This window comes from Triturus cristatus, chromosome 10 (assembly GCF_964204655.1).
Source record: "Triturus cristatus chromosome 10, aTriCri1.1, whole genome shotgun sequence".
Taxonomy (NCBI): Eukaryota; Metazoa; Chordata; class Amphibia; order Caudata; family Salamandridae; genus Triturus; species Triturus cristatus.
The window spans coordinates 393,063,974-393,088,325 of record NC_140593.1 but is presented as its reverse complement, the minus strand read 5'-3'; the positions used below and the strand labels follow the sequence as shown (position 1 = coordinate 393,088,325).

The 24,352-nt window shown below is 41.4% G+C and overlaps 1 protein-coding gene across 3 annotated transcripts in view; it reads right to left on the bottom strand.

The window, feature by feature from the left end:
- The window catches only part of OSBPL3 (oxysterol binding protein like 3), an 812,031-nt gene that overhangs the window by 359,236 nt on the left and 428,443 nt on the right, over positions 1-24,352 (bottom strand). For all 3 annotated transcript variants that reach the window (XM_085631654.1, XM_085631656.1, XM_085631655.1), the window contains one exon: positions 7,920-8,164. In XM_085631654.1, coding sequence (XP_085487780.1) covers positions 7,920-8,015 — 96 coding nt within the window. In that variant the 5' untranslated portion in view covers positions 8,016-8,164. The remainder of the gene's footprint in view (positions 1-7,919; positions 8,165-24,352) is intronic.

Sequence of the window (24,352 nt, the reverse complement as noted above, 5' to 3'; positions counted from 1 at the left end):
CAGCATGCAATGTCCAATGTTTTAATTAAGTGTAGTTATATTGTTCTATGTCTGTTAGATGGAAATCTTGTTTACAATTCTCAAATGTTAGGAAATCCCAATTGTGAAAGATCTGCCAGTTTTAAACAGCCACCCTCCTTCCACACGTCAAAAGGGCCCGGTTCTAATACTGGAGGGAAGGCTGGGTTGTAAGGTATGGGCGTGCATGGGGAGGGTAAGGTCGTCCATTCCGCCTGTCTGGTCACTTTGTTCCATACTTTCAGCGTAGTCCTTGTGGGTGTGCAGAGGTAAAATACTTTGGGTTGCTCCGGTTTGAGTTTCCATATGTCCGCCTTGGCAGCCTGAGGAGTGCATACGGCAGGCAAGGTCTGCAGTTCTGCCTAATAAATCGAATTAGGAGTGAGCGGCGAGTTGGGAAAAAGTCTTGTTCCATATTTATGGGAAGACTCTGAAAAAGATAGGGAACCTTAGGTAGGATAGTCATCTTAACTGCATTAATGTGGCCTAGCCATGATGTCTAGGGAGGGGCCCATTGTCTGAGGTCTGCTTTCAGCTGGTTAAGAAATTGAGAAAAGTTGGCCTTATAGAGTCTAGACAGCTTAGGAGTGATCCTGATGCCTAGGTATGTTATATCCTTTTTCACCTATTGGAATTACCTTGAAGCCACCAGTGTCTCCATATCTCTATTGAGTAGGGTCAAATTAAGGAGGAAGTATTTAGTTGTATTGAAGCGAGAGCTTGCTATGGTTCAAATTTATTCAGTTCGTCTTGTAAGGCCTTTAAGGAAGAGGAGGAAGAGATGAGGGTCAGGAGTACATCATCCGCAAATAAGGATATTTTATGTTCTGTCGCCCCCAATGGTAAGGCCTTGAATTAACATAAAAGACATACCTTATGTCCGGTACTCTAAGTGCAGTCACTTTCTTCATAATTATGTCGTCACTACCCCCCTCCGCCGATTCCGATCAACGCGTCCGTGTATGGTCTATCCAAGGGCACCACTCATCTCCAGGACACAGAGTGGTCCTAGCGCCAAATAAAACACCCCTTCAGAACCTTCTTCTTCTGGACACTAGCACCAGTGAGATCTCCAATCTTTAGTAATTCTAGTTTGGAGCCACTCTTCACAAACCCCACTCCGTGTCACATAGTTTCGTACGTCGATAACCACCGCATGGTATGATGTCGATATTTTCCACACGATGATCAGTTTTTAATGTACCCCATAGTGTTTTCTTATATCATTTTGACATATGTTTTGTCTTGTTTTTTCTTCCCTTCCCTTGTGTCTCCATCAGGTTTGAACTAGAGTACATGCATAATACAGGTCTCAAAACCATACCGTGTTTAAACAACCTCAACGTCAGGTTTTGTAGTAATATAGGGTATCTTTCCCTGATTCTACCCTTTCCTCACTATTATTTAAGGTCCTGATGAAGCACTCCGGGATCCATTAGGGACTCATTAATAGCGCAAAACATGTCGACCACTCTTCCCCTTTAAACATCACAAGAACACTGATTATACGGGCTGAGAGTAGAGGATTATATCTGCTCTATCACCTCTCAATTAGCATAAAGTGCATCTCCATCCCGGTCTTGTTTTTAACCTAACCCAGAGGACTCACCAATTAACCTATCAGGGTACCAACGGGTTATTTTAACAACACTCACCATCACCACTTGGCCCACACACCCTCATGCACAACTGCGGCAACTCCTAAAAAGATAACCAACAGGGAGCCCTCTGGTAGGGTCCGTGAGGGACTGCAGCGCCACCTCCACGAGGAGCAGTGCCCAATGATGATGCTCTACACCTGAAAGGGTGTGTGAGGGCACAACACATACAGGAGTACCACTCCCCACTCCCACACACGCATTCCCGATTTGGAGACACCTAACCCCCCCTTTTCTCTGCAATCATAATAGGCTGCTCTCCCTTTAGGAACTAGTACCATTTGTAGTGAGCTTCACATTCCTGCAAACAAACTGGCATCTTTAACAATACCAAACAGGACCAGAATGACTACTGATTATTGTGATACACCACTAATATAACATTTTAGCTCTATGATGTGGGGTATGCTGGTTGCTAAAGGCCTTCTGCCTGAGTTATATACCAGAGCAGCAGGCGATGACCTATAGCGAGAGAGAGGGCATCTATATCCAGATTAGAAGGGACAAATTAATATTAGACCTTTCCCACTGAGGGCAGACTCTTATAATATACACACAAAGAACCCCCAAAAGTGCAATTTAGGGCCCTAAGCACTCCATCGCTTTCAGTGGAGCTCTGCTCTCACCTTCCAATGTTATATTACAATATTATAGCCCATCAATGAGTGCTACATCATTTTTTAAAGGCTCTGAACCTCAGTTATAGGCATAAGCTAAAGGTAAAGACCTACAATGAGGAAGAGGGTCTTTAACAATTGGTATAGTCAAAGACAGAGAGGCTAAAATGCTATTATAACATTCTACCTACAGAGGACAGAATGTTCTAACTTAAAAAGGAAGAAATAGAAAAACAAACATTGGAATGTTGGAACAAAATGTCCATACCAGCTATAATTGGTCCTGAGCCTCGCCATTGTCTTCAATGGAGCTCTCAAAATAAAATAGTTTTATTCATTATTTGTTTCTCAGAATCGACTTTAGTAGCCAGAAGAGTTTTCTGCTGTGTAAATCAATATTAAAAACTTGACTGAAATTAAAACTCATCAATTAGACCCATTTCCGTAGCCACTCAGAAAATGTATCTTAATTGACAAAATCTTTTTCACACAACTTTGCCCTTGATCTTGTAATCCCCTAACTTTGAGTTTTTTTTAAATAATATTTTCTAAAAAAATACCCTTTATTTTCTGAGGGATTCTACTTTTGCCTAAGACGCTAAGACTTGTTTTCCTCTTGTCTTTTAAAATATTTTCAGGTAAAGTGGTGCGATGACTTCTACAGGCTGTCTCAGAAGCCGCTTTTTATGTTACTCGGAGTTGTCTGCCTTTATCACAGTAGTTTGGGTAGGTGAATTTTGAGATACTTCTCGCAACAGAAGTAAAGGTTGCCGCATCTGAATGGTTTGAGAATCTGATATGTAAAGTTAGGTTTGTAGAGTTGGCTGCTTACATTTTTGTGAGAATAGTCCCACATCTGGGACCTGATTGGAAGTTGAGGGTGTAAGTATGTCTTGTGGTTAGCTTCTTGAGGTTAGATGGCCCACTCTCGCTGATGACCTGCGATGTGGCCACTTTAGGAGCCTATGCATTCCACCGTCCTCAGTGGAGCTCTCACCTTCCAATGTCGTAATACAGCATTGTAGCCCATTACTGAGTGCATTTATTAATGGCCCTGAAACAGAGTTATAGGCCTAAGCCAAAGGTGAGGAGGAAGAGGGTCTTTCTATTTAAAGCCTCTGAAGTGCCTCAAGAACAGCGTTTATGAGGATGAGGCAGCAGAGGCTGTAAAATATCCTTGTTGAAATAAAAATGTATACGCTTGAATTTGTAATGACTTTTCCTAGGTAGACGGAGGTAAAATACATTACAACAATGTGGCCAATGAACCCAAATACCTTTTACAACACCCAGCATTTGGGCATCAATCATACTGCACTCACCTGCCTAGAATACATAAATGGGGTGGCTCTGGATGAACTGGAGTCAACAGTCCATACAAGTACAAGAAGGTTCCTAATAAGAGAACAACTCTCTCTCAATCTCCAGTCTGTTTTCCTACGGACTTCAACCTCATATGTGATTGTCCCAACATGATGCAAATCCTTCCAAGTCGCAGGCCCTTCTTAACGCTAAAAGTGAAGAAAAGATATCCAGAAAGCTTGAGGTCAGGCATCCTGAGAATAAAGTAGCTGGTTACTCAGGGGAAACTTAAAGGATGCCATGGTTCCTCTACCACGAGAAGGAAGGGTAGAAACAAACTTCTTGCATCAGGCAGAGCCATGAAAAGCTCACAGCCAATCCCAAAGGGTTGTGCTGTCAAGGGTGGAGTCAACAGAATACTCACCAATCAAGACCCTAAGAGAAATAGGAGGGTCAGAGGGGGGGTGTTCCTATGTCTATATATGAGATTCCCTCGCCAAAGCCTCAAGTTGGCAGACTTTGAAATGTTGATATCAACAAGAGACTCCCCCTGGTAAATCAGAGTATCAACAAGGACTGGCCAAACAAGGAATGATCAGTTTGTGTCCAAAAAGAATACCATTTGTTTTTTTAAAAGAACCCTCACCCACCCATCCTAGTTGGTAGCATGCTTCATCATGCCTCACCGGTTAAGTCCAGGAATGTGATAGTTTCTTTGTTAGCTGTACTTGTGAACTTTTGATATGGGTCCCGATTGTAGAGCCATGTTAGAAAGGCGGGTAGAGTTTCACCTTGGTCATCCCATATCATCAGGATATCGTCTATATATCTCTTCCAGAATTTAATCTGGTTACTGAAGGGGTTGGTGGAATTGAGAATATAGGTTTTCTCTAAATCATAAACATAAAGACCAGCCACACAAGGGGCGAATGTACTTCCCATTGAGGTACCGTTGGTTTGGAGGAAGAATTCTCCCTCAAAGAGGCAGTTAAATAACAGCATCTCCACGCCTTAGCGTGTGCGCACTCCTTATCACTCTTAGACTGAGGATATCGCCCCAGTCTATTTCTCACAATAGTTTTTGGTCCTGACGAAAGCCAGCTAAATGGAATCTACTGGCTGAAACAGGTAGACCCTTTTTTGGGATACATAAGCTAAACCCAAACTCGTAAGGTATTCGCCTTTATTTATTTTTAACCCTGCCATAGGGCCCCGTTATTATATTTACTCTCTTGTTGAGGGGGACCCTATGGACAGTTTTAAACCACTACACTCACCTCACCACAAAAAACCCCGCTCCGCTGTAGTTCAGGCGTCGTAGCACACCCAAGGTGCACTCGCTGCCTAGGGTGGGAACCCAATGATGAAGCATGCCACCAAATAGGTTGGTGGGTGAGGGTTCTTTTAAAAAACCAAATGGTTTTCTTTTTGGACACAAACTGATCATTCCTTGGTTGGCCTGTCCTTGTTGATACTCTGATACCCAGACTTTAAAATGCACTGGTATGAAGAACTTAAACAAAACAGTCAACTTTCCCCTTGACAAACACACATCTCCCAAGACCTCTACAAGCACCAAGTTAGAACACCCTATTACCACCAAATATCTCACAAGTAAGTTAAAATTAAAGAATAAATACTGGTGAGCAATGCAAGTGCTCTGTTATCGAAGTATGGGCAAGTGCATAGGCATTTTGGTTTATGTAAATGCTCTGAGAGTGTGCAGCACATGTACTTTGGTGTTTCGAGAAGCAAAAGTCCAATATCAGTGAGAGTCCTTTGTTCAAGTCCATGTATAAAAACACGTCTGAAAAAACCTGAAGCGACAGTGTTCCATTTCACAATTGCCTCTCTGAACTGTACAAACTCATTGCTTTGAAATCACTCTTTTGCAAAGTTGATCCTTCTTTATGGAGTCTCTCTGAACATCCCTCCTTCCGGACTATGAGAAGTTTATTAGAGGTTTAGTGGACCTTGCTGAACCAGACAAAAGAATCAATTCTAGCTATTGCCAAAGTCGAAATTAAAATTGGTTGGTGACTGCCATGTACTGGATTGTGCCATTAACTAACCACAGAACTATGACAGCTTACGGATCTGTCATTTCCAGTTCTTGGCTCGTTATTTGTATGGTGTATTTGAGAATTAAGGCTACATTAGTAATTGTGTTTAACATCCTTAAATCTGTTTATCAGTACCAAAGAAAGGTCCATTGCAGCCAGGATACCACCCTGGTGCCTGCCTTGGCAGATATATAATAAGCCGTTGAGTCAAAATGTAGATATTAAGCTCAAAATGGCAAATTGTATTCAACAAATCATGTAGTTTAAACCAAGCTTGAAGAATTAAACCAACTCCTGAGCCAGCTGAAATCTAACCTTTGAAAGAAAGACCATTAAACAGTTGTCATGAAGAATGCACATTCAACACAAAGCCTAAATCAGTTGGCAAACACCACCAGATCAAATGTTTTAACTCATGAACGAAACTATGTAAACACCCTAGCCCTGTGGCATGACATTGGTAGAACCAATGGAAGAGGTTAAAGATTCAGAACCAAAACTAGGTAATGGGAAAACAAGCCAGATTTGCTGTATGGCTAGCCACGAACCTAGCACAAGCTGAAAACAACTGCTTAGTGCAGTGATTAATACATTGTTGTGCCTTACAAAAATAAGTAGATCAAATGTATATGACTGAGAAGGCAGACAGGGACCTAAGAAGGAAAATGTAGCTGGAGCTTGGCAGGAAGACAGGTAACATCTGACTGTTTTTAGGAAAGGCAAACATTGGGAAAAAAGCTTGACATATGTCAAGAAGTTGCTGAACAAAATAAGAATTATATGAGATGGGAGGTAGAAATAAATCTCAAGCAGGATTTTGATAAATAAAGAGGGATGAAAGCATACTAAGAGTGAGCCAATCTGTCGTTTTGCACACCTGAACAGCAGCGCAAGGAGTTTTTTAAAATTGTATTTAATGTTTGGAGTGGTATTCCGCATACAACAAACATATTCCTAGACAAATAGGAAGTAGGGGGTAAGGCATCAAGAGATGTCCTAGACAAAAGTACAGGACATCATATAGTGCCGGGGCCTCCAACCCTTTATGTAATAAGAGCTAATTATGTTCAGTAAAAATCATCCAAAGCTACCAAGATCATTAGTCTTGTAATAGTAGAGAACGTCAGGCAAGATTAGAGTAGTGGCAACGCTATGCAGGTTTACCAGTAGCAAACATACCAGTGGATCAGGCGGGGTTGCTAGCAGCAAAGTAAAAAAGACTTTGTCAGTATGTAATGCCGATACATGAGCAATACAAAACAGCCATAGCAGCAATGCTCCTGGCATCGAGGTTATAGTGTTAGAAATAAGTCTCCCCAACCCCGCATTATTTATTACTCAATATCAGATGTAAATAGATTTTAGAAACCGAACTATTGTCCTCCAAACATCAGCTAGTGAGATCTTAAAATATTTTAATTTTTATCTTGAATACACACTTTTTAATTTTGTTTAACATATCAATTCAGCCACCCAAAACCTTCTCATTTATTAGGCTGGGCTGAAAACAGGAGCTACTTACAGGGAGTTGGAAAGCTACTAGTAGCTCACGAGTAAATCGTTGGAGAAGCCTGATGTAGTGGCATGGTCAGAAGCCTTTTAACAAAAACAATAGTTTAACTAAGAAACTGACATACTGCAGAAGTTGAACGTTTTGATCACCTTAGTCTATGGAGGGCAAAACTTATATCGACATTTCATTTAACAAACACATGGAATTGGGCCCCACATTCTCCAAAATGTGTCCCTGCCAAGAAGTTTCCTTAAGAAATCCTCACAATCTAAAATAAAGAGCAGTTGGCACCCACGGCATTTTGAATCAGAAAGTTCAGGAGTAAGTGTGGTGAGGTTTGAGGTCATCAGTGCGCAAACAATCTCTAAGCATTTGAGCTAGGTTGACTAGTTGACATTTTAAGCACCTTTATTCCATAAGCACCCCTTAAGATATAATCAAATCAATGATCACTGTGAAAATAAGCTATATATTAGGGCCTTATGATGATGGTCAAGTCCAGTCATTCCAAAGCCTAGAAGCGGAGTAACCAGTTTTTTATTAAAAATATTCTGAACCTAAAATGATGTTCTGGGAGTTTCAAACTTCATGTGCCCATGTCCGACAGAATAGGGCGGTCGTACAATCATGACGAGAATCCCACATTATTTCTGGTGACTTTGAAAGAGGTGGCCTGCCAAATGACTAGTGCAGTGAATGAGGAAAGTACACAATTTTCTGCCAAATTACTTTAAGAGCAGATACCAACCTGCCGACTCTCCTGCTTAGATGAGCCGCTACTAGTGCTTCTTGAGGGCGACTGCATTTTCCGAGGCATTCCAAGATTCTTCTCGTCACCCATCATGGTTACAGGCACTGACCTTCCTTAAATCCACATTGAAACCACCATCAAAAATGCATCCCAGCCATACATTGGGAGTCACCAGATGTACATTCAGGTCGCCCCTTCATCTTTCAGGTTTTGCAACTTTGTTATAGTAAGCACCAGTAGATCTGCAATAAAAAGAAAGGCAAATTATGTATCACTACTATACACACTATACATAACCTGTAGCATATCCATAAACCTCATCATTGATATTAATATATTAAAATATTTTAAACCTTAGCAAAATCTAGGATTCACTGCTGGCTGCACATTAAAGTACCCACACACGTACATTAAATATTTGTTTTTTATTAACTGAATCATAGCTACAAAAATTAGACAGCCAATGAGACATCTAGTTTACAGCACTTGGTGTCCATTTTGCAGAGCAGTGCATTCTGGGAGCATTACTTCACTTCCATTGAGCCATTTGAGCTCCCACAGCTCAACCCAATGATTTGTAAAAGGAAATCACAGCACTGGAAGCCCTGTGTCCCCGTGAGATGTGGTCATTTGACTACCATAGCTTTGGTGCAGCGGTATCCCTGATGCGCAGACCAGTAGAGTGCTGCTTCTAAAGGCTACCGTTTGGCCAGTCTACAGAACACAGACAGGGGTTGAACTGGAGCAGGGGGTGCGGGCTAACACCCATCACAGGGTTCAGGCTGTGTTGGAACACAGTTCTTGGAGACTGTTAGGAAAATGAGAGTTAGCGTGGTTTTATTCAACAATCATGGTACAGTCTGAAGTTAAATGTGCACACACACGTGTTCACCCACAAACACCCAGGCAATTGCAGGGAGACCATAGACAGTATGAAAGGCAAATGCTTGTAAACGCATTGAAAGTGTAACAAAATTGATTATGGACTGCAATCTTATGCCTTTTAAACTGTACATGTGTTTCATTACATTTTATTGAAGTTTAACAATTAACCCAAAAAGTAACAGAAATTACATTTTATTTCAGATACATGACCAGGGATGAGCATTGCTGATGGGTATGATAGGTATACACATAAGGAGAGACATAAGGAAATGAATGAAAAGAAAAGATGGGAAAAAACGCATCCTCGGTTATAAGGGAGTTGAGAACATATGAGGAGTGGAGGAGAGTGATTTGGATGCGACTAATCTCTACCAAGCTCTAATATTACGATTGTCTGTAAACGACAGGGATAGTAATTGTGTATTGATTTGGACGGTTATTGTTTCTCAAACGTGGTGGTTTTGATTTTTGCATATAGGTCCAGCTTGTCCATTAGTTTACGTGATGAGTTGTTATTGTATTTTTTATTCTAAATAACGTCGCCTGTACTCCTGATTACACACACTCAGCCCCCCCCCCCCCATGTGTAATAGGAAATGTTGTTTAAATTCTTCCTTTTACAAAGAAGTTAATCTACCTAGCAATATTAGGAGTTCCTGGAGAAAACTGTCATTTTCTATGGACTTTGAAAGTGTGTTCTGACAGTTACCTTTAAGTACCGGGAAAATACCAGAGTGAGGCGTCACAAAAATGAGGCATAGTTAATGTCAGGTGCCTACTTCAGGCTCTGCTTTTAATAGGACGCAAACCTAGTTTCACAGGGTCTCACCTAGGGATAAAAGGAGATCCGCTTATTTGTTCTCTTGCATTTTAAAAAGGAATGCAAGGATGAATGTGTCCCTTAGTACACACCATCGTGTGCCCATAGGTATACCAACACAGGTACTTTTGCAGCCACTCAGATTAGAAGGGTCTTCGTTTTTAAAGTACTTTCTGATTTCTGCACTAGGCCATGTCAGCTTACTTGGCACCATAACCTGATCTGAATATATGGATCCCTATCATGAAGGGAGAGCGAGGGAATAAGCTAAGACCACGCCCACCCAACTCTGTGTGCAAAAAGATACAAAGGGGTGGCAAGCCACATTCCAGCGTTTCATTTAATGTCTCCACTGAGGCTGCTATTTCCCTCACGCTTCCGGAACAGCTGTTTAGTTAGCACCTGTTTTTTTCTCCATTAGATTTCAAATTAGTATGGTGCTGAACTAGTGTCAGGTTTACATACTGAACTGAGAACATTTCTGAAACTTTTCGATTTATATGTTCCATTTCTTTGCGATTGTTTTGAATTGCTCATGTTTAATATTTATTCCTTTATTTGCGGTTATCCTCATCGCAATCTTCTCGCTGCTTCACTATTTCAATTGGCCACGCCCTATCGTGACTCAGTCTGTTATCAGTCTTTAAATGGTGTGAGAGGCGAAGTTTAGTCCGTGAAATTCAGGGGGTGTGAATCTTAAATTTCCCAACTAAAGAAGGAGTGTGTTGCTCCCTCAAAATTCAATGTTCCGCATCGAATTCTGGTTATTATTGTACTTGACACAAACTCATGGGCAACTGAGAAGATATACCAGTCGCACACCTTATCGGACTACTATGCAGTTCTGCTGACCTTGCAGGTCTCGCAGTCACGGGTGTTTACGGCACAGTAATGATTCCTGACAGGTTCTGCGAGACCCAGTGTTTTGCGAAGACATCTGGACAGCCACTGATACACTACAGTCAATGAAGACTCAGTATCCAGTGTGGCAACCCTCTGGGATGCACTTCAGGCCTGTATCAATGGCATCATAATTTCCAAGCACACCGGCATCTTCAAGGATATACAGACGCAATTGAAGTGCACCAAGGCTAAACTCAAGTCTTTAGAGAGCCGAGGCATCAGTGTTTCTTAAAGACACCCGCAGGCCTCTATGAAATTATAGGGAACTTGCAGATCAAGAAGTGGCATGCATGGACAAGTACGCTAGAGCTAGGCAAAATGGAGAGGGGGGGAGACTGGGTAGGATGATGGCCTGGCTACTTAAGCATGATTGGCAACGTAGCGACAAACAGCTACTCAGAGATGAGGATAAACTGGTTACAACCAGCGCAGAGAGTCAGGATATTGGTAACCTATTATGAGCAATGATACGCTTCTCAACTATCCAGTCCCATTGATTACATTAAGGGCTACCTTGATGAGGTGGAATTAGTCTGGTTAGACAACTGTCATATATATTAGCTCGCTGAACTAATTCTTTATAAAATCTCTTGTCCATTCAAGTTTGTTACCTATCTTCCTACATTGGTCTACCTTTTAAGCCTATGCATATATCTTGTGAACCTTCTTTGTGCTCACCAACTACTCTCCTCTGTATATTCTGCTGTTCATGTTAGAGACCTGTGCCATATAGGTACCTAAAATTTCCTTGTGTGATAGTGGCTTTCCTGATGACGGCGCAGATCCGCTGAAAAGCTTGTAGAAAAACAATACAGAATGAATGCCAATTTAAGCCACTGTTGCAGCCGCGGTCTGTGCAGGTAACAGCAGTGGGACTGAGGGGCCATGTAAGGGGGGATTTCGACGATGCAGAGGGAAAATTAAATAATTAATTTTCCCTCTGCATCATCCCTCAGAATCCCCCCTTACACGGCCACACCGCCCCACCGCTGTTACCTGCACGGACCGCGGCTGCACGGTTATATGTATATAGAGTATCCCTTGATAAAAATGCATCGCAAAGAACAAGATAGACAAAACTGTAATTAAATTAGAAAGAATAAATCATAATGAAATGTGCTGATGCTAGTATGCTGCAAAAGTAGTGTCAATATATATTTTTTTCCGTTAGGTATTGTGCATTGTTTGCACACGGTTTACCCGCTGTTGAAATTCCAAGGGTGAGAAGTATGACTGAAGGTGTGAATGTTTTGTTTAAGTTAGGATGAAAATGCACCTCTAAACCCAATTGTTGACTTTAAAAGTGTTAAAAATCAGACTACAATAATGATAATTGAATAAATTGTACGTTTTTAATGAATTTTTATAAAATGTGAATTGTTAATACAATTACTTTTGCCCTCACCCTAGAGTTACTTTCCTCTTGAGCCCTATAATGAAGATCAGAAATTAGTCTGTAGTTTGTTAGCTGCCGGGGTTGTTGTAATTGATGTTAATTTCCCGCCCTTGGAAAATCCACATTAAGCAGGGGTCCCCTTTTTTCCACGAACTGGTTACAACCAGTGAAGAGATTGTCAGGACACTGGTAACCTATTATGAGCAATTATACACTTCTCAACTATACTTTCCCACTGATTACATTGAGGGCTACCTTGATTAGGTGGAATTAGTGTGGCTAGACAACTTTCAAATGCTGCTCCAGGTTGAGGAGGTTTCAGCTGCCATCCATAACCTAGCGGGAGACAAGGCAGACGGCCCGATGACCTACCTGCTGAGTATTATAAGACTTTCAAGCATATTGTAGTACCTTGGCTGCTTAGGGATAGGAGGATGCTTTCGAGAAAGGAGAGCTGCCGACCATGCTGTAGGAGGCCATTATTACGGTTTTGCCTGAGCCAGGCAAAGGCTTAAACAGATGTACGTCATACCAGCCCCTGTCTGCGATAAACCTGGATAATAAAACATTGGCCAAGATACTGGCAAATCACCTCTCTTTATTAATGGAAAAGCTGGTGTCTTCTTTGCAGTCTGGCTTTGTCCCTCACAAGTACACTGGAATTAACCGGAGGCCGGTGTTTTCTGTCCTACATCAATTAAAACCCATAATGGAGCCTGCGGTGGCCACTGCTGGACCTGGAGAAGGCGTTTGACTCCTTAGAGTGGCCTTTTTTAAGTGCTACACTGGTGAGATATGATACCTCTGGACACTCTTAAAATGCTCATGCTGATCTACATGTGTCTTAGGGCCCAAGTCAGAGCCAATGGCCTTACATCTGGTGCATTCTCAACCACCAGCGGCACTCGGCAGGGATGCTTACTATCGCCTCTGCTTTTTATCCTAGCCATGGGCCCACTGGCCATACACCTACAGGAATGTCACATTCATAGGCGACTATTTCAGGACTGGCAGACTGCTACACTCGTTGAGTGTAGATGATATTTTATTGTTTGTTAGAGACCCTGACATAAACCTGCCTCTTCTAATAAGATATCAATTGGGACAAGACTGAGCACTTTCTGCTCACACACAATACCAGACAGGCAGAGATGGATTTTCCGGTGCATTGGCTAGAAGACTGTTAGTTATCTTGGAGTAAAGTTGCATAGAGGCACTAAGGAGCTTATTTGACTGAATTGTAGTAGAGTGATGTGGAGGTTTGCGCACCAGGTGGAATCCTGGATTAGAACCTCACTCTCTATTGGGAGGGGGGAGGGCTGAGGGGGGTCACAGAGCATTGGTAAAAATGATCACGCTCCCTAGGTTTCTCTACCTTATTATAAATATCCAGATTCACATTAACAAAGCATTTTTTTCACACTTCAGAAACACCTCACTTAGTTGCTGTGGGCCGGGAAACAACCTAGGAGTGTCTGGGATACACTGGTTTTACCATATGAAAAGGGGAGATTCGAGGTACTAGATTTCAAGCTGTATTTACTAAGTAAAGAAGTACAAATGTAAGCAGAGTGGTAGGTTCCAAGATGTAATTTATTATGTCCAGTTCCAGGTAAGTAACAATAAGGTAGGTAGTAGTAAGATGGTAATTAGTAGTAGCCCCACCAGGAGCAGCCTCCCTGCTGCTCAGCCTCTCATCTTCAACTGACACTCTGACCAAGTCCACACCAACATTCGTGACATCATCCTACATTCTATAGTCATTCAGGCCGAACAGAAGGGAGAGTATTGGTGCAAAGAAAGAAGGAGAGAAAACATGCTACAACACTGTACTACTTGGGGGTGCAGGGACACTTCCTTCGCCACTGGTATCACCCTGATCGGAGAGTCCCATACTTGATACCGGAGAAGGAACAGATTGACACGATACCCCTGGCATCTTTGATGCCAGCTGGGCCACTTCGATCTAGGACTGAGAAACTCCTGGAGGCAACAACATGCTGTGCCTGGAGGGGTACAGCAAAGGCAGCTGAAATCCTGTTCATGTACTCCGCTGTTCTACCACTAATAAACATCCCTGCATGAGCAATGAAAACTAAGGGCCAAGTTGAAGTATCCCTTGAGAGGGAAGGCCTGACTTAGGGCACCTACAAGGAGGGGAAAATTCATAACACTGGATCTGCTCAGGGCGGAACGCGAGGCATCCCCACAAGATGTCTTCATGTACTATAGACAGAGGCACACCGGTAGAGACAGGTTGCCAGGGTTCCCGAAAAAAAAACCACCAGAACTCCTACCACTCGCGCAATAATCTAGCCCCCAGACTCCACTGGATGGCTATTTAGACTATATGCTCTGGTATGGAAGGGGACACACACGGAGAGATATAGACAGGCATGGGAGACAGACCTTGGGACCAAAATAAATGTGAAACACTAGGAATACTGCTGTGGACAAACTAAACTAGTATCCTCAAATCATAGGCATATAATGATACATTATATATTCCTATGCAGGGCATACTTTACACCAGTAAAACGCAACAGAATAGGCAGGAGACAACTGCCCCTACTACCAGGCAGAAAATGCAGATTTCATACACTTGGCCTGGCGATGTGAGCAGATATCAGAGCACTGGATGGCTTTTCGAAAAGCCTTAAAAACCTGGCTATTCGAATTATAGAGTGACCTCAGTCTTAACAGACAGCAGATCTAGCATAAAGATACATACGTGTACTAAAGCGCTCTATAAGCGCCATTAACCTATATTCACAACACTTTCCTTCATGACCGGAATCAGCATGGTTCCCAATCTAATGAAGGCATTGCTAAATTGTGTTAAAATGTTGCCATTGTCATGCAGGAAGTTTATGGCCTCAGTGGTGCTCCTCGCAAAGCGCAGAGGGGACATGTAGTGGGGCATAACGCAAGCCCCCCAGAAGGATGACTGGATCAGAGGCTTGGCTACATGTAATGACCAATCACAGATATATGGGGAAATACAGCACTCACTTCTAGACCCAAGGACATATGGGAATATCTCCAAACTTACTTGCTAAGAACTGAGGAACTAGAAGCAGCATCGCTCCATAAATGGCCCAAACCATGAAACGAGTGGGCGGGGCACAGGGGTGGACAGGACTGGGCACTTTTGCCTGTGGTGCTACTCGCATAGCCTTCCCCATGTAATGGGGACCTGAATATGCAACATGATTGTACCTGTACACCTGATATTTGCTGTAAAACGCTATGTAGGCTATTTTTGTGTTGTGTATGAGTAATATACAATAACCCCCCCCCCCCAACCCCCCCCCAAAAAAAGAGTACTCTTCTTGTTAAATGTTAAGTAAGGACTTTCTGGCCATTTTTCAGAGCACACCGGGCAGGTATGCTTCTTTCCTATTACGAGTAGCATGAAAATTAGAATGTATGCAATAGCATTGCCTTCAATGTCTATGTAATGTATTGCCATGATTAAAAAAGTAACAGGGCCTACCGCAGAATGCGCAGTTGTGTTGGGAATAAACTCCTGCTCTGTTCCTATAAAAGGATTTGATAAATCTTCAATGTGTTTGCACAAAGGGAGATCTCGCCTTATCAAGATGGTGGAAACGCAATATTTTGAGAGCGTGGGCTAGTATCCTGCTACATCTCACGTAGATTTTTGATGTCTATTCGATTCACGGGTGCCTAACACTTGTCCTCATGTATACTATCTACCATCTCCTTTATCTCAAAAGATGCTCTCCAAGTGCTTATCACTCAACTCAATTTGTATAGTCAGAACATTTATTTTGTTACACCCAGCTAGCTGCATCTTTGGACAATCTGGTCTCAAATACCGCAAGTTCTTTTTCGTCCCATTAAGAATAAATTATTAATGTTGAGCATTCAAAGCCACAGTGAGTCTAATTATCAATAGTTAATATGCCTTTTTCTTTTAAACCATTTTAACACAGTACAATAAATAATCTTACACTGAGGGAAATGGCCTGGACCGTTAAATGTACTTCAGTGCAGAACCAACTTTTTATATGCTTGTAAATGCTATGATAAAATATAACTCGTACCTAATTTAGTACTAAAATTAGGTATACAAATACTGTGTGTGACCTTATAAAAAGCCCTATATTTCATGATTAAAAATTCAAACAATCTCAAGCCGCCATTTTTAACAACTTTTTATCCATCTCACTGACTATTTTGCATGCAGCAGACCACTGTTTGAAAAACGTCACTCGTGCTGCACATGCCCAATTCTACACCCGCATAGATGCCAAGGTTTCAGATTGCTTATGTGTGACATTTTCATGATTTCAGTGTTATTAGTGACATTCAATGACTAGGAGTGACACTTTCTCACAAGCAAACTCAAGCAATGAAGATGAGAGTAACATAAACATCAGAAATTACAACCATTTGAGCAACGAGAAACTCTAGGATGATCTTGAAACTGCTGCAAAGCACCTGGAACTGAAGGGCACCAACCTAGTGCCCTTGTAAGCCGATAGTACAGTAAAACAATTGTGCATCTGTGATATTAAACAATAAACACGTCTTTCAGAGTCAGTACTTTATTAACATTTTGTGCACATATGTAAACACACATGCAGTAAAATAAAAAATAAAAAAGCAATGTACTATTAAAGTCCATACACACATGTAGTCAAGAACGATTATAACACCTTCCCAACTATTCATTTCAAACAGCACAGTGACAGACATTACTTTCTCACTCCTTCAGGACCAGCAGATGGCGCCCACTGCAGCAATTTGTTTGGGCGCCCCAGGACCACGGCTTCCCTCACAACCACTGTCCAACAGTGCCCCTCATCTCTCCACAGTCCCTCTGACACAAACATGTATTTTGGTTTTGTAGTAATGCTCATACCAACACAGGGTGTAACAGCACTTACATCACAGACACATTAAACAGACACTCGTACGTGTGTAAATCAGTCTAGGAACTGTTACATAAAACAAAGAGGATTACAAGGTGTAGGAGTCACATGTCACAGATACTATTAGACAGTATATGTTAAGAGCATTTGGTCTGGAGAAGCACAAACTCAGGGTTTAAAACATACCACAGTGGTTGGGGCTGGCTTTACTATTAATGCATTTGTAACCAAACTCCCTACTTTTAGCAACATTAGGTTCTGTGGTATGCATGATATACATTCTTTGAAGCAGGCACATTAACTCTCTGAGCTACTGGTGAGTCAAAACTTGTACTAGACAAAACTCTGATCTCTCTCCAGCAGGAACATTAAAGAACATGTGGTCTTTGACTTGCCAACGGAGTCACTGGAGAGTGATGGGAAAATAGTATCTGCTGCTGCTCGGCCTGGTAGCTGTAGCCGGGAGACACTTTCACTGCAGACAGCAGCTGCTCAGACAGTGATGTGATGTGCGAGGACGGCAGACTGCTGGCACAGTGACCTCAAGATTCTGAGGCTCCTCTCTGCAGACAAAGATCTGAGTTGCATCTAATCTACAGCTGAGCTGTAGCTTGAAGTCACGGTGAAGACGGTTTCATGCGGTCTTCAGAGCCATGACCTGCACCTTTAGACACTCAACACAGCCCCAGGAGACCCCCCCCCCCCCCACCACCACGAGCAGGGTAAGGCAGCATGCGTCTAGAAGGTCACGGATGACATTCCTTGTCCTTTCATTTAGTGGCTTGGTGGTTAAGGCAGGAATTTGAAATTAAATATATGATTCCTGCATAGACCGGAGCATTTTAGTCACGTCACTCCACAAATGAGGCGACTGGGGAACTTCGTTCGTCAACATGAGCCGCACTAACTACTTGCCGCCTGCCAGCAAACCTCGTTGTGGTGGGCAGCAGTCCTTACGGCTGCATGCATGTGCCTACTACTAATGTTGACCAATCAGAGCCAGGGGAAGCTAGTGAGGTCAGCCTGCACATTACTGCGTAACGCAACCCAAACAGTCCAATCAGGGTGAACCGGCCGGTCCAATCAAAGCATAATACAACGTCCATTGGTTGCTGTGCACTGCCTGCCTTGCTTGCCTCACTTTAGATTCTTGAAAAACATCTGATTCTTCAATGAAAAATGGCAATAAAATAAGCTTTTTTAATATGCTGATTTGCGTGACAATCTTTTTACTTGCGGTAATACATTACAGTGACTTAAAATACATTAGTGTAACGCGAAATGCGTGACACTTGGCAGGGCTGCACCCTTCAAACTGCCTGAAACCACACCATAGCAGGAGAATGAGTCTTTGCGGTTAAAACCTAAACATTTGATATCATTAAATCATTCCATGCAGTAATACAACACATCTAATTGATTAATTAAATAATATGTACAAAGAGAATAAGAAATTGAGACACTAAATGGAATGTGGAAGTCACCTTAATGCTTTCACATGTATCTAGTGTCCCGCTGCTTGGCAGGGGTTGAAAGGATATTTTGTTGTGAATGGAGTAGATTGCTGAAAGTTAAATCAAGGAGAGGACACTCCGAATCTAGTATTTCTTTGAGTGGAATGGATTATGTTCTGTGGGCTGACAGTGTCACTCCAGTGTGATACGACCAGCTTACAGTAGGTAGGAGATCACCAAGAGGTGTATGGTGGGATGGATCAGCCAAAATGATTTCAGGTCTCACAGAGTGTTAAGAGTGTACATACAATATGACACTATAAAAGGAACCTTGCGAGATAATAGGAGAGGTGTCCGGTTTTGAGACCAGTAAATATATTTTGTTATATTTTTCTCTTTTGATCATCACATCACTGTCTTCTTGCCTGTGCTTATCTTTTTTTTTTTTTTTTTTTAATGTTTTTTATTGCGATCAGGACAAGAGATCAGAACAACAAGATATTTAAAAGGAAAAACAAGACATAGTATAGGTTAAAATAACAAGTATATTGAGTGGAGAAGTATCCATCAGAATTAGAAATCGGAAAAAATATTACTTATGAGAGAGCAGGTATAAATAGCATTGGTCAGAAAAAAATAAAAAAATTAAAATAAAAAAAGGAACACATTCCTTCCGACATCACTCTGGTCGGCCATCTTTCGAACAGTTGTGTATTCACCAATCTTAGCCCTCTACCTATCTGAAAGGCCTACATATAGTTGAGGAACCCCAGATTCTGTCTATCTTTTGAAGAGATTTGACACCTCTGATCTTAGCGAGAGAAGATTCCATAATATAAATTTCTTTGACAAGGAGCCACCACTCCATCACATGTGGTGGGTTTCTTGAAATCCATGTCCTAGCAATAGTCAGTCTGGCACATCCGATCAGTATGTTGATAAGATCGGCTTGTGGGACTGCTAATGAATTATTTATCAACGGAGTGCCTAAAAGTACATTAGTTAGACTAAGTGTGATTGGTTGTGACAGAATCTGAGCCATACCCTGACTAATTTTATGCCAAAATTCCGTAAGTCGAGGACACGTGAACATCATATGTTCAAGATTGGCGGCTAGAAGGTCACATTTAGGGCACCTTGTCCGTTCGCTATTCGAGCTATTGCTGGACCATTTTGACATTTTTTCTGGGGTGTAATATAGCTGGCATATCGTTTTATATTGTTGGAGTCTCAAACTAGAAGACTGGACCGAGCGATTTATACTGCAAAACGAAGAAGAAATCTGATTAGAAGTAATATTCAAGCCTAACCGAGAGCTCCATTTTTCCGCCATTTTCCCACAGTCGTCTAGTTTGAGCGAGGTTAGGACTCTATAGCCGAGACTAATAAGTGATTTAACCTTGTTAGAATAGAAACAATTCCAGATATCTGAATCTGAAATGTTTAGTAACTTCATTTTGCGTATTAGATAATCATGTATTTGGATGTATTTAAACTGTGAGGTTATAGGTAGTTTATAAAGTGTTCTTAGTGTCTCGAAGGCCAAGAGGCCGTCATTGCCGTATAAATCCCCAAGTGTTTCTATTCCAGCGGCTTTCCACATAGAAAATATCCCATCATGAAATATCCCTGGAAGGCCAGGGTTAGCCCATAAAGATAATTGAGGGTGGAAGAAAGACGTGTTACACTTAGCCAGGATAAGTTGCCAAATTTTAACACTGTCTCCGATGGTCTTGAATTTTACCCGTTTGAAGTAGTTTGGGTCGTTAGCTTTGGCTAAGAACATATTAGATTCCTCTCCCAGAGCAAATTGGTAGCAATAAAACAGTTGCTTGTCGCGAATGAACAAGCAGCGAAGACGGCTGAGAAAAGCTGAGAAGAAATATGATCTAAAGTCGGGAAAGTTCAAACCGCCTTGATTGAGAGGTAGTTTAAGCAGAGTAATTGATCTGCGAGCCTTCTCATAGCCCCAGATAAAGCTACTAAAAATCCCATCTAGCCGTTTGAAATACGTATTGTTAACGAGGAATGGTATGGACCTAAATAAGTATAGAAATTTAGGTAATATACTCATTTTGATTAGATTGATCCTACCGATAATGCTAAGAGGGACCTTATGCCACTTTTTTAAAGTTGTAACAGTATCTTTAATAAGAGCCTCATAATTAAGTTTAATTATCTCATTAATATCAGAAGAAATTTTAATTCCAAGATAAGTGGCTGTTCTGCAAGAACCTGCGATCGGAGCCAATGGCTTGTAATTCACAATAACTTGTGTTTTATGTGAGTTAAGTTTGTAGCCAGAAACTGACCCAAATTTGTTAGCCTCCTCAATAATACCCAGTATAGCTGCCGGTATGTTAGTTAAATAGACCGCAATATCGTCGGCATACGCAGTAATTTTTAACGAATTCTGACCATGTTCAAAAGGAGTGATGTTGGCATTAGCTTGTAAAGCAACAAGAATGGGTTCCAACGATAGAGCGAATAGCAAGGGTGATAATGGACACCCTTGCCGTGTACCTCGGTAGATTGGAAAACTAGTCGAAGTTAGCCCGGCATAGCAGAGCTTAGCCGTTGGGTGGTCGTAGAGAGCCTGTAGCCATTTGAGGAATTGGCCGTGAAAGCCCATAGTGGACATCGTTGACCAGAGAAATTCCCACCCCACTCGGTCGAACGCCTTTTCGGCATCCAGAAGTATCATACCGAGTGGGGTGGGTCCAAACCTAGCCACATCAAATGAAGTAAAAGCCATATTAATATGGGCGGTGGTGTCTCTCCCCGTGACAAAACCATGTTGATGAGGGGACACCAGATGGGGGATAAGTGGAGCTAATCGGATAGCCAGTACTTTGGCAAAAATGTTGGCGTCTACGTTGATAAGCGAAATGGGTCTGTATGACCCACATTGATCTCCAGGTTTACCTTTTTTTAAAAAAAAGACAATCCTGGTAGTATTCCAAGATTCGGGAGCCTTCCCAGTGATTTCAATGTTACTGATCACATTAGATAATAGTGGCAGCAGTTCCTCCGAGCATAGTTTGTAACTATCTAGTGGGATAGTATCCTCTCCGGCAGCTTTACCTAGAGGAAGCGTAGCAGTCGCCTTTCTAATCTCTAATTCAGTAATGTTTTCAGAAAGCAGCGCAATGCTTTCAGTCTGCTTTCCCTTGATTAGATTAGTGTCCAGATATTCTTGGATCTTATTCAGGACAGGCTGTTCATCTGGAGTATATAATGCCCTGTAAAAGGCCACAAATTGCTCAAGAATCTGCTCTGGTTGAGTATATACCGTGTTATTAGGATCCTTAATTTCTTTTATAAATGTTCTAGATTTGTCGTCAGCAATTTTGTAAGCTAGAATTTTACCAATCTTATCCCCGCTTTCATATTGAGATAAATGATATTTATGTAGGCTATTCATATTTTTCTCCATAAGCCTGGTTTTAATGTTAAGCTTAGAGTTAGCTAACTTTTGACATATGTCAGCTACATTTGGTACACCCTGTATCAATGCCTGTGACAGCTGTTTTTCTAGCATGATCACAGTATTACACATCGCGGCCCAGCCAGATTTGTATAATGCATTTTGATTGAGAACGAACTGTTGTGTAAACCCCCGTATACTGGCTTTAACAGTATCCCAGACTATGCTGGATAGAGCTGAATTTATATTTATTGTAATAAATTCCACTAAATGTGCTTTTAATTGTGAAATATAGTTGTTATTGGACAATAAGTGTCGGGGAAATGTGAATGTCCTGGGTTTCTGGCAGATCTGTGGCATAGTGAATGATAATATAATTGGATTATGATCCGAAGCCACTCTTGGACATAGCTCCATAGAGCTATTCCCTATAATGTTATCTGAGGCCCGGGCCATATCGATTCTTGAGCAAAGTTGGTGAGGTGCTGAATAATATGTGAAGCCAGCAATAGAGGGGTATAGTGTTCGCCAGGCATCTTTTAAGTTATGGATGCGGCCAAGTTCAATGACAGCGGCTCGGGATCGACGCATCCTCTGAAATGCTCGATGTCTTGTAGTGTCGATATCATAATCCATAATGAGGTTAAAATCCCCCATTATGAGGAGTTCTCCACTGCTATCCAAAAGTTCTATATTTAACCTAATTGATTAATTAAATAATATGTACAAAGAGAAAAAGAAATTGAGACACTAAATGGAATGTGGAAGTCACCTTAATGCTTTCACATGTATCTAGTGTCCCGCTGCTTGGCAGGGGTTGAAAGGATATGTTGTTGTGAATGGAGTACATTGCTGAAAGTTAAATCAAGGAGAGGACACTCGGAATCTAGTATTTCTTTGAGTGGAATGGATTATGTTCTGTGGGCTGACCGTGTCACTCCTGTGTGATACGACCAGCTTACAGTAGGTAGGAGATCACCAAGAGGTGTATGGTGGGATGGATCAGCCAAAATGATTTCAGGTCTTACAGAGTGTTAAGAGTGTACATACAATATGACACTATAAAAGGAACCTTGCGAGATAATAGGAGAGGTGTCCGGTTTTGAGACCAGTAAATATATTTTGTTATATTTTTCTCTTTTGATCATCACATCACTGTCTTCTTGCCTTTGCTTATCAAAGAAAAACTTTCAGTGGTTATGAAATATTTGCATCTGCATAACTGGAAGAATTCATAACTTATGCTCCGGGAAGTACTATGTAGTGTTATCATCGGACAGCATCTACAATACCACAAGTAACTCTTGTTCATTTTAAAAAAGAAAAATGAATCTTGAGAACTCCAAACCAGTTATGACTTACTACAGATATTAAATGAGATGTACATAGACTTCCACCAACACAATAACATAAAATGACAACATATTAACAGTTGAAATCCAGGTACATTTAAAAAACAAAAAACATAATGCAGTAATCCAGAGGATTGATCGGGTTGGATGTTGAGTCTGTATGCATCAACTTTTGATTGACCTGAGCTTGGGTAGGGCCGCAAGTAACTAGGAAAAGGTGTACTGGTGCTTTCAGTTGTTTGGGGGATTATGAATGTTAGTCAATGTGAGGTAATACTGAATATTGGCCTTAGGAATTCAATAATTTTCAAGTTACCAAATAAGTCTTCTACGCTTGAATCCTATAGTAATAAGCTGTATTTATCTCTAACCAGCAGAGGACCTTACCACATCTTTAATTGAGCTTCTCCCGCAGACAGATGAAATTTATAGGATATGTTTTAAAAAAGTGTAAACATTAAATGATTTAACTTCTAGACAGACGTGGCACTCCCAGTTTGAGAAAGAAAGAGTATGCAAGTCTGTACACCATGGTGTTCTTTTCCATGTATCAGTTGTTGGTCTACCTTCTGTGTCATCACATAGCTGCAAGGTCAAATTCCCAGAAAGTTGGAAGTACAGCTTTGGAATATTACCAGTTTCCCAGCTAATGTCTCTATTATGAGGAGATGGGAGGTTGTGAATGTGTTGCGTTATTTCTATCAATTTTAATGAACATCTCAACTCTCAAGGGTGTGGGGTGGATACATACTTTGTTTGCATTTTCTTGAGTTACAGAGTAGGAAACAGCCTTCATATATAAAAGCAGATATTAGAAATAAAATGAATTCCTCACAATGTTACCTACAACAATGCTCTCGATACTGTCTGAAGCAACATTAACAAAGTACTTCATGCAGTCAGGTATAGTGTGAAAAGTGGTAGAAAATGCATCAAGATGATAGAGTTCAAGTGCAAAGTTGTTGGTGTGAGTGAACTAGCAAAAGATCCCTGTAGATGAAGTAATTGTCTAAAACCAACAGTTAGTTGTGGTCCATAACATACACATTACAAATACCAACTGTAATAATAAGCCCCCAATCAATGCTTTAAATGACATTAAAACACTCACTCCTCTGCCATTATCCCCTGTATTCTGAGGTAAGGTTCTTGATTGGGGGAGGGAGGAAGGATTTTACTTGACTTCATTGTCTGATATTATAACACAAAAGGACCTGAGGTGTTTAAAGCTCAGCAGGGAGAGACTCCCCTTTTCTGAAATCAAAACCACAAAAAGGCCCCTGGGTTTAAAA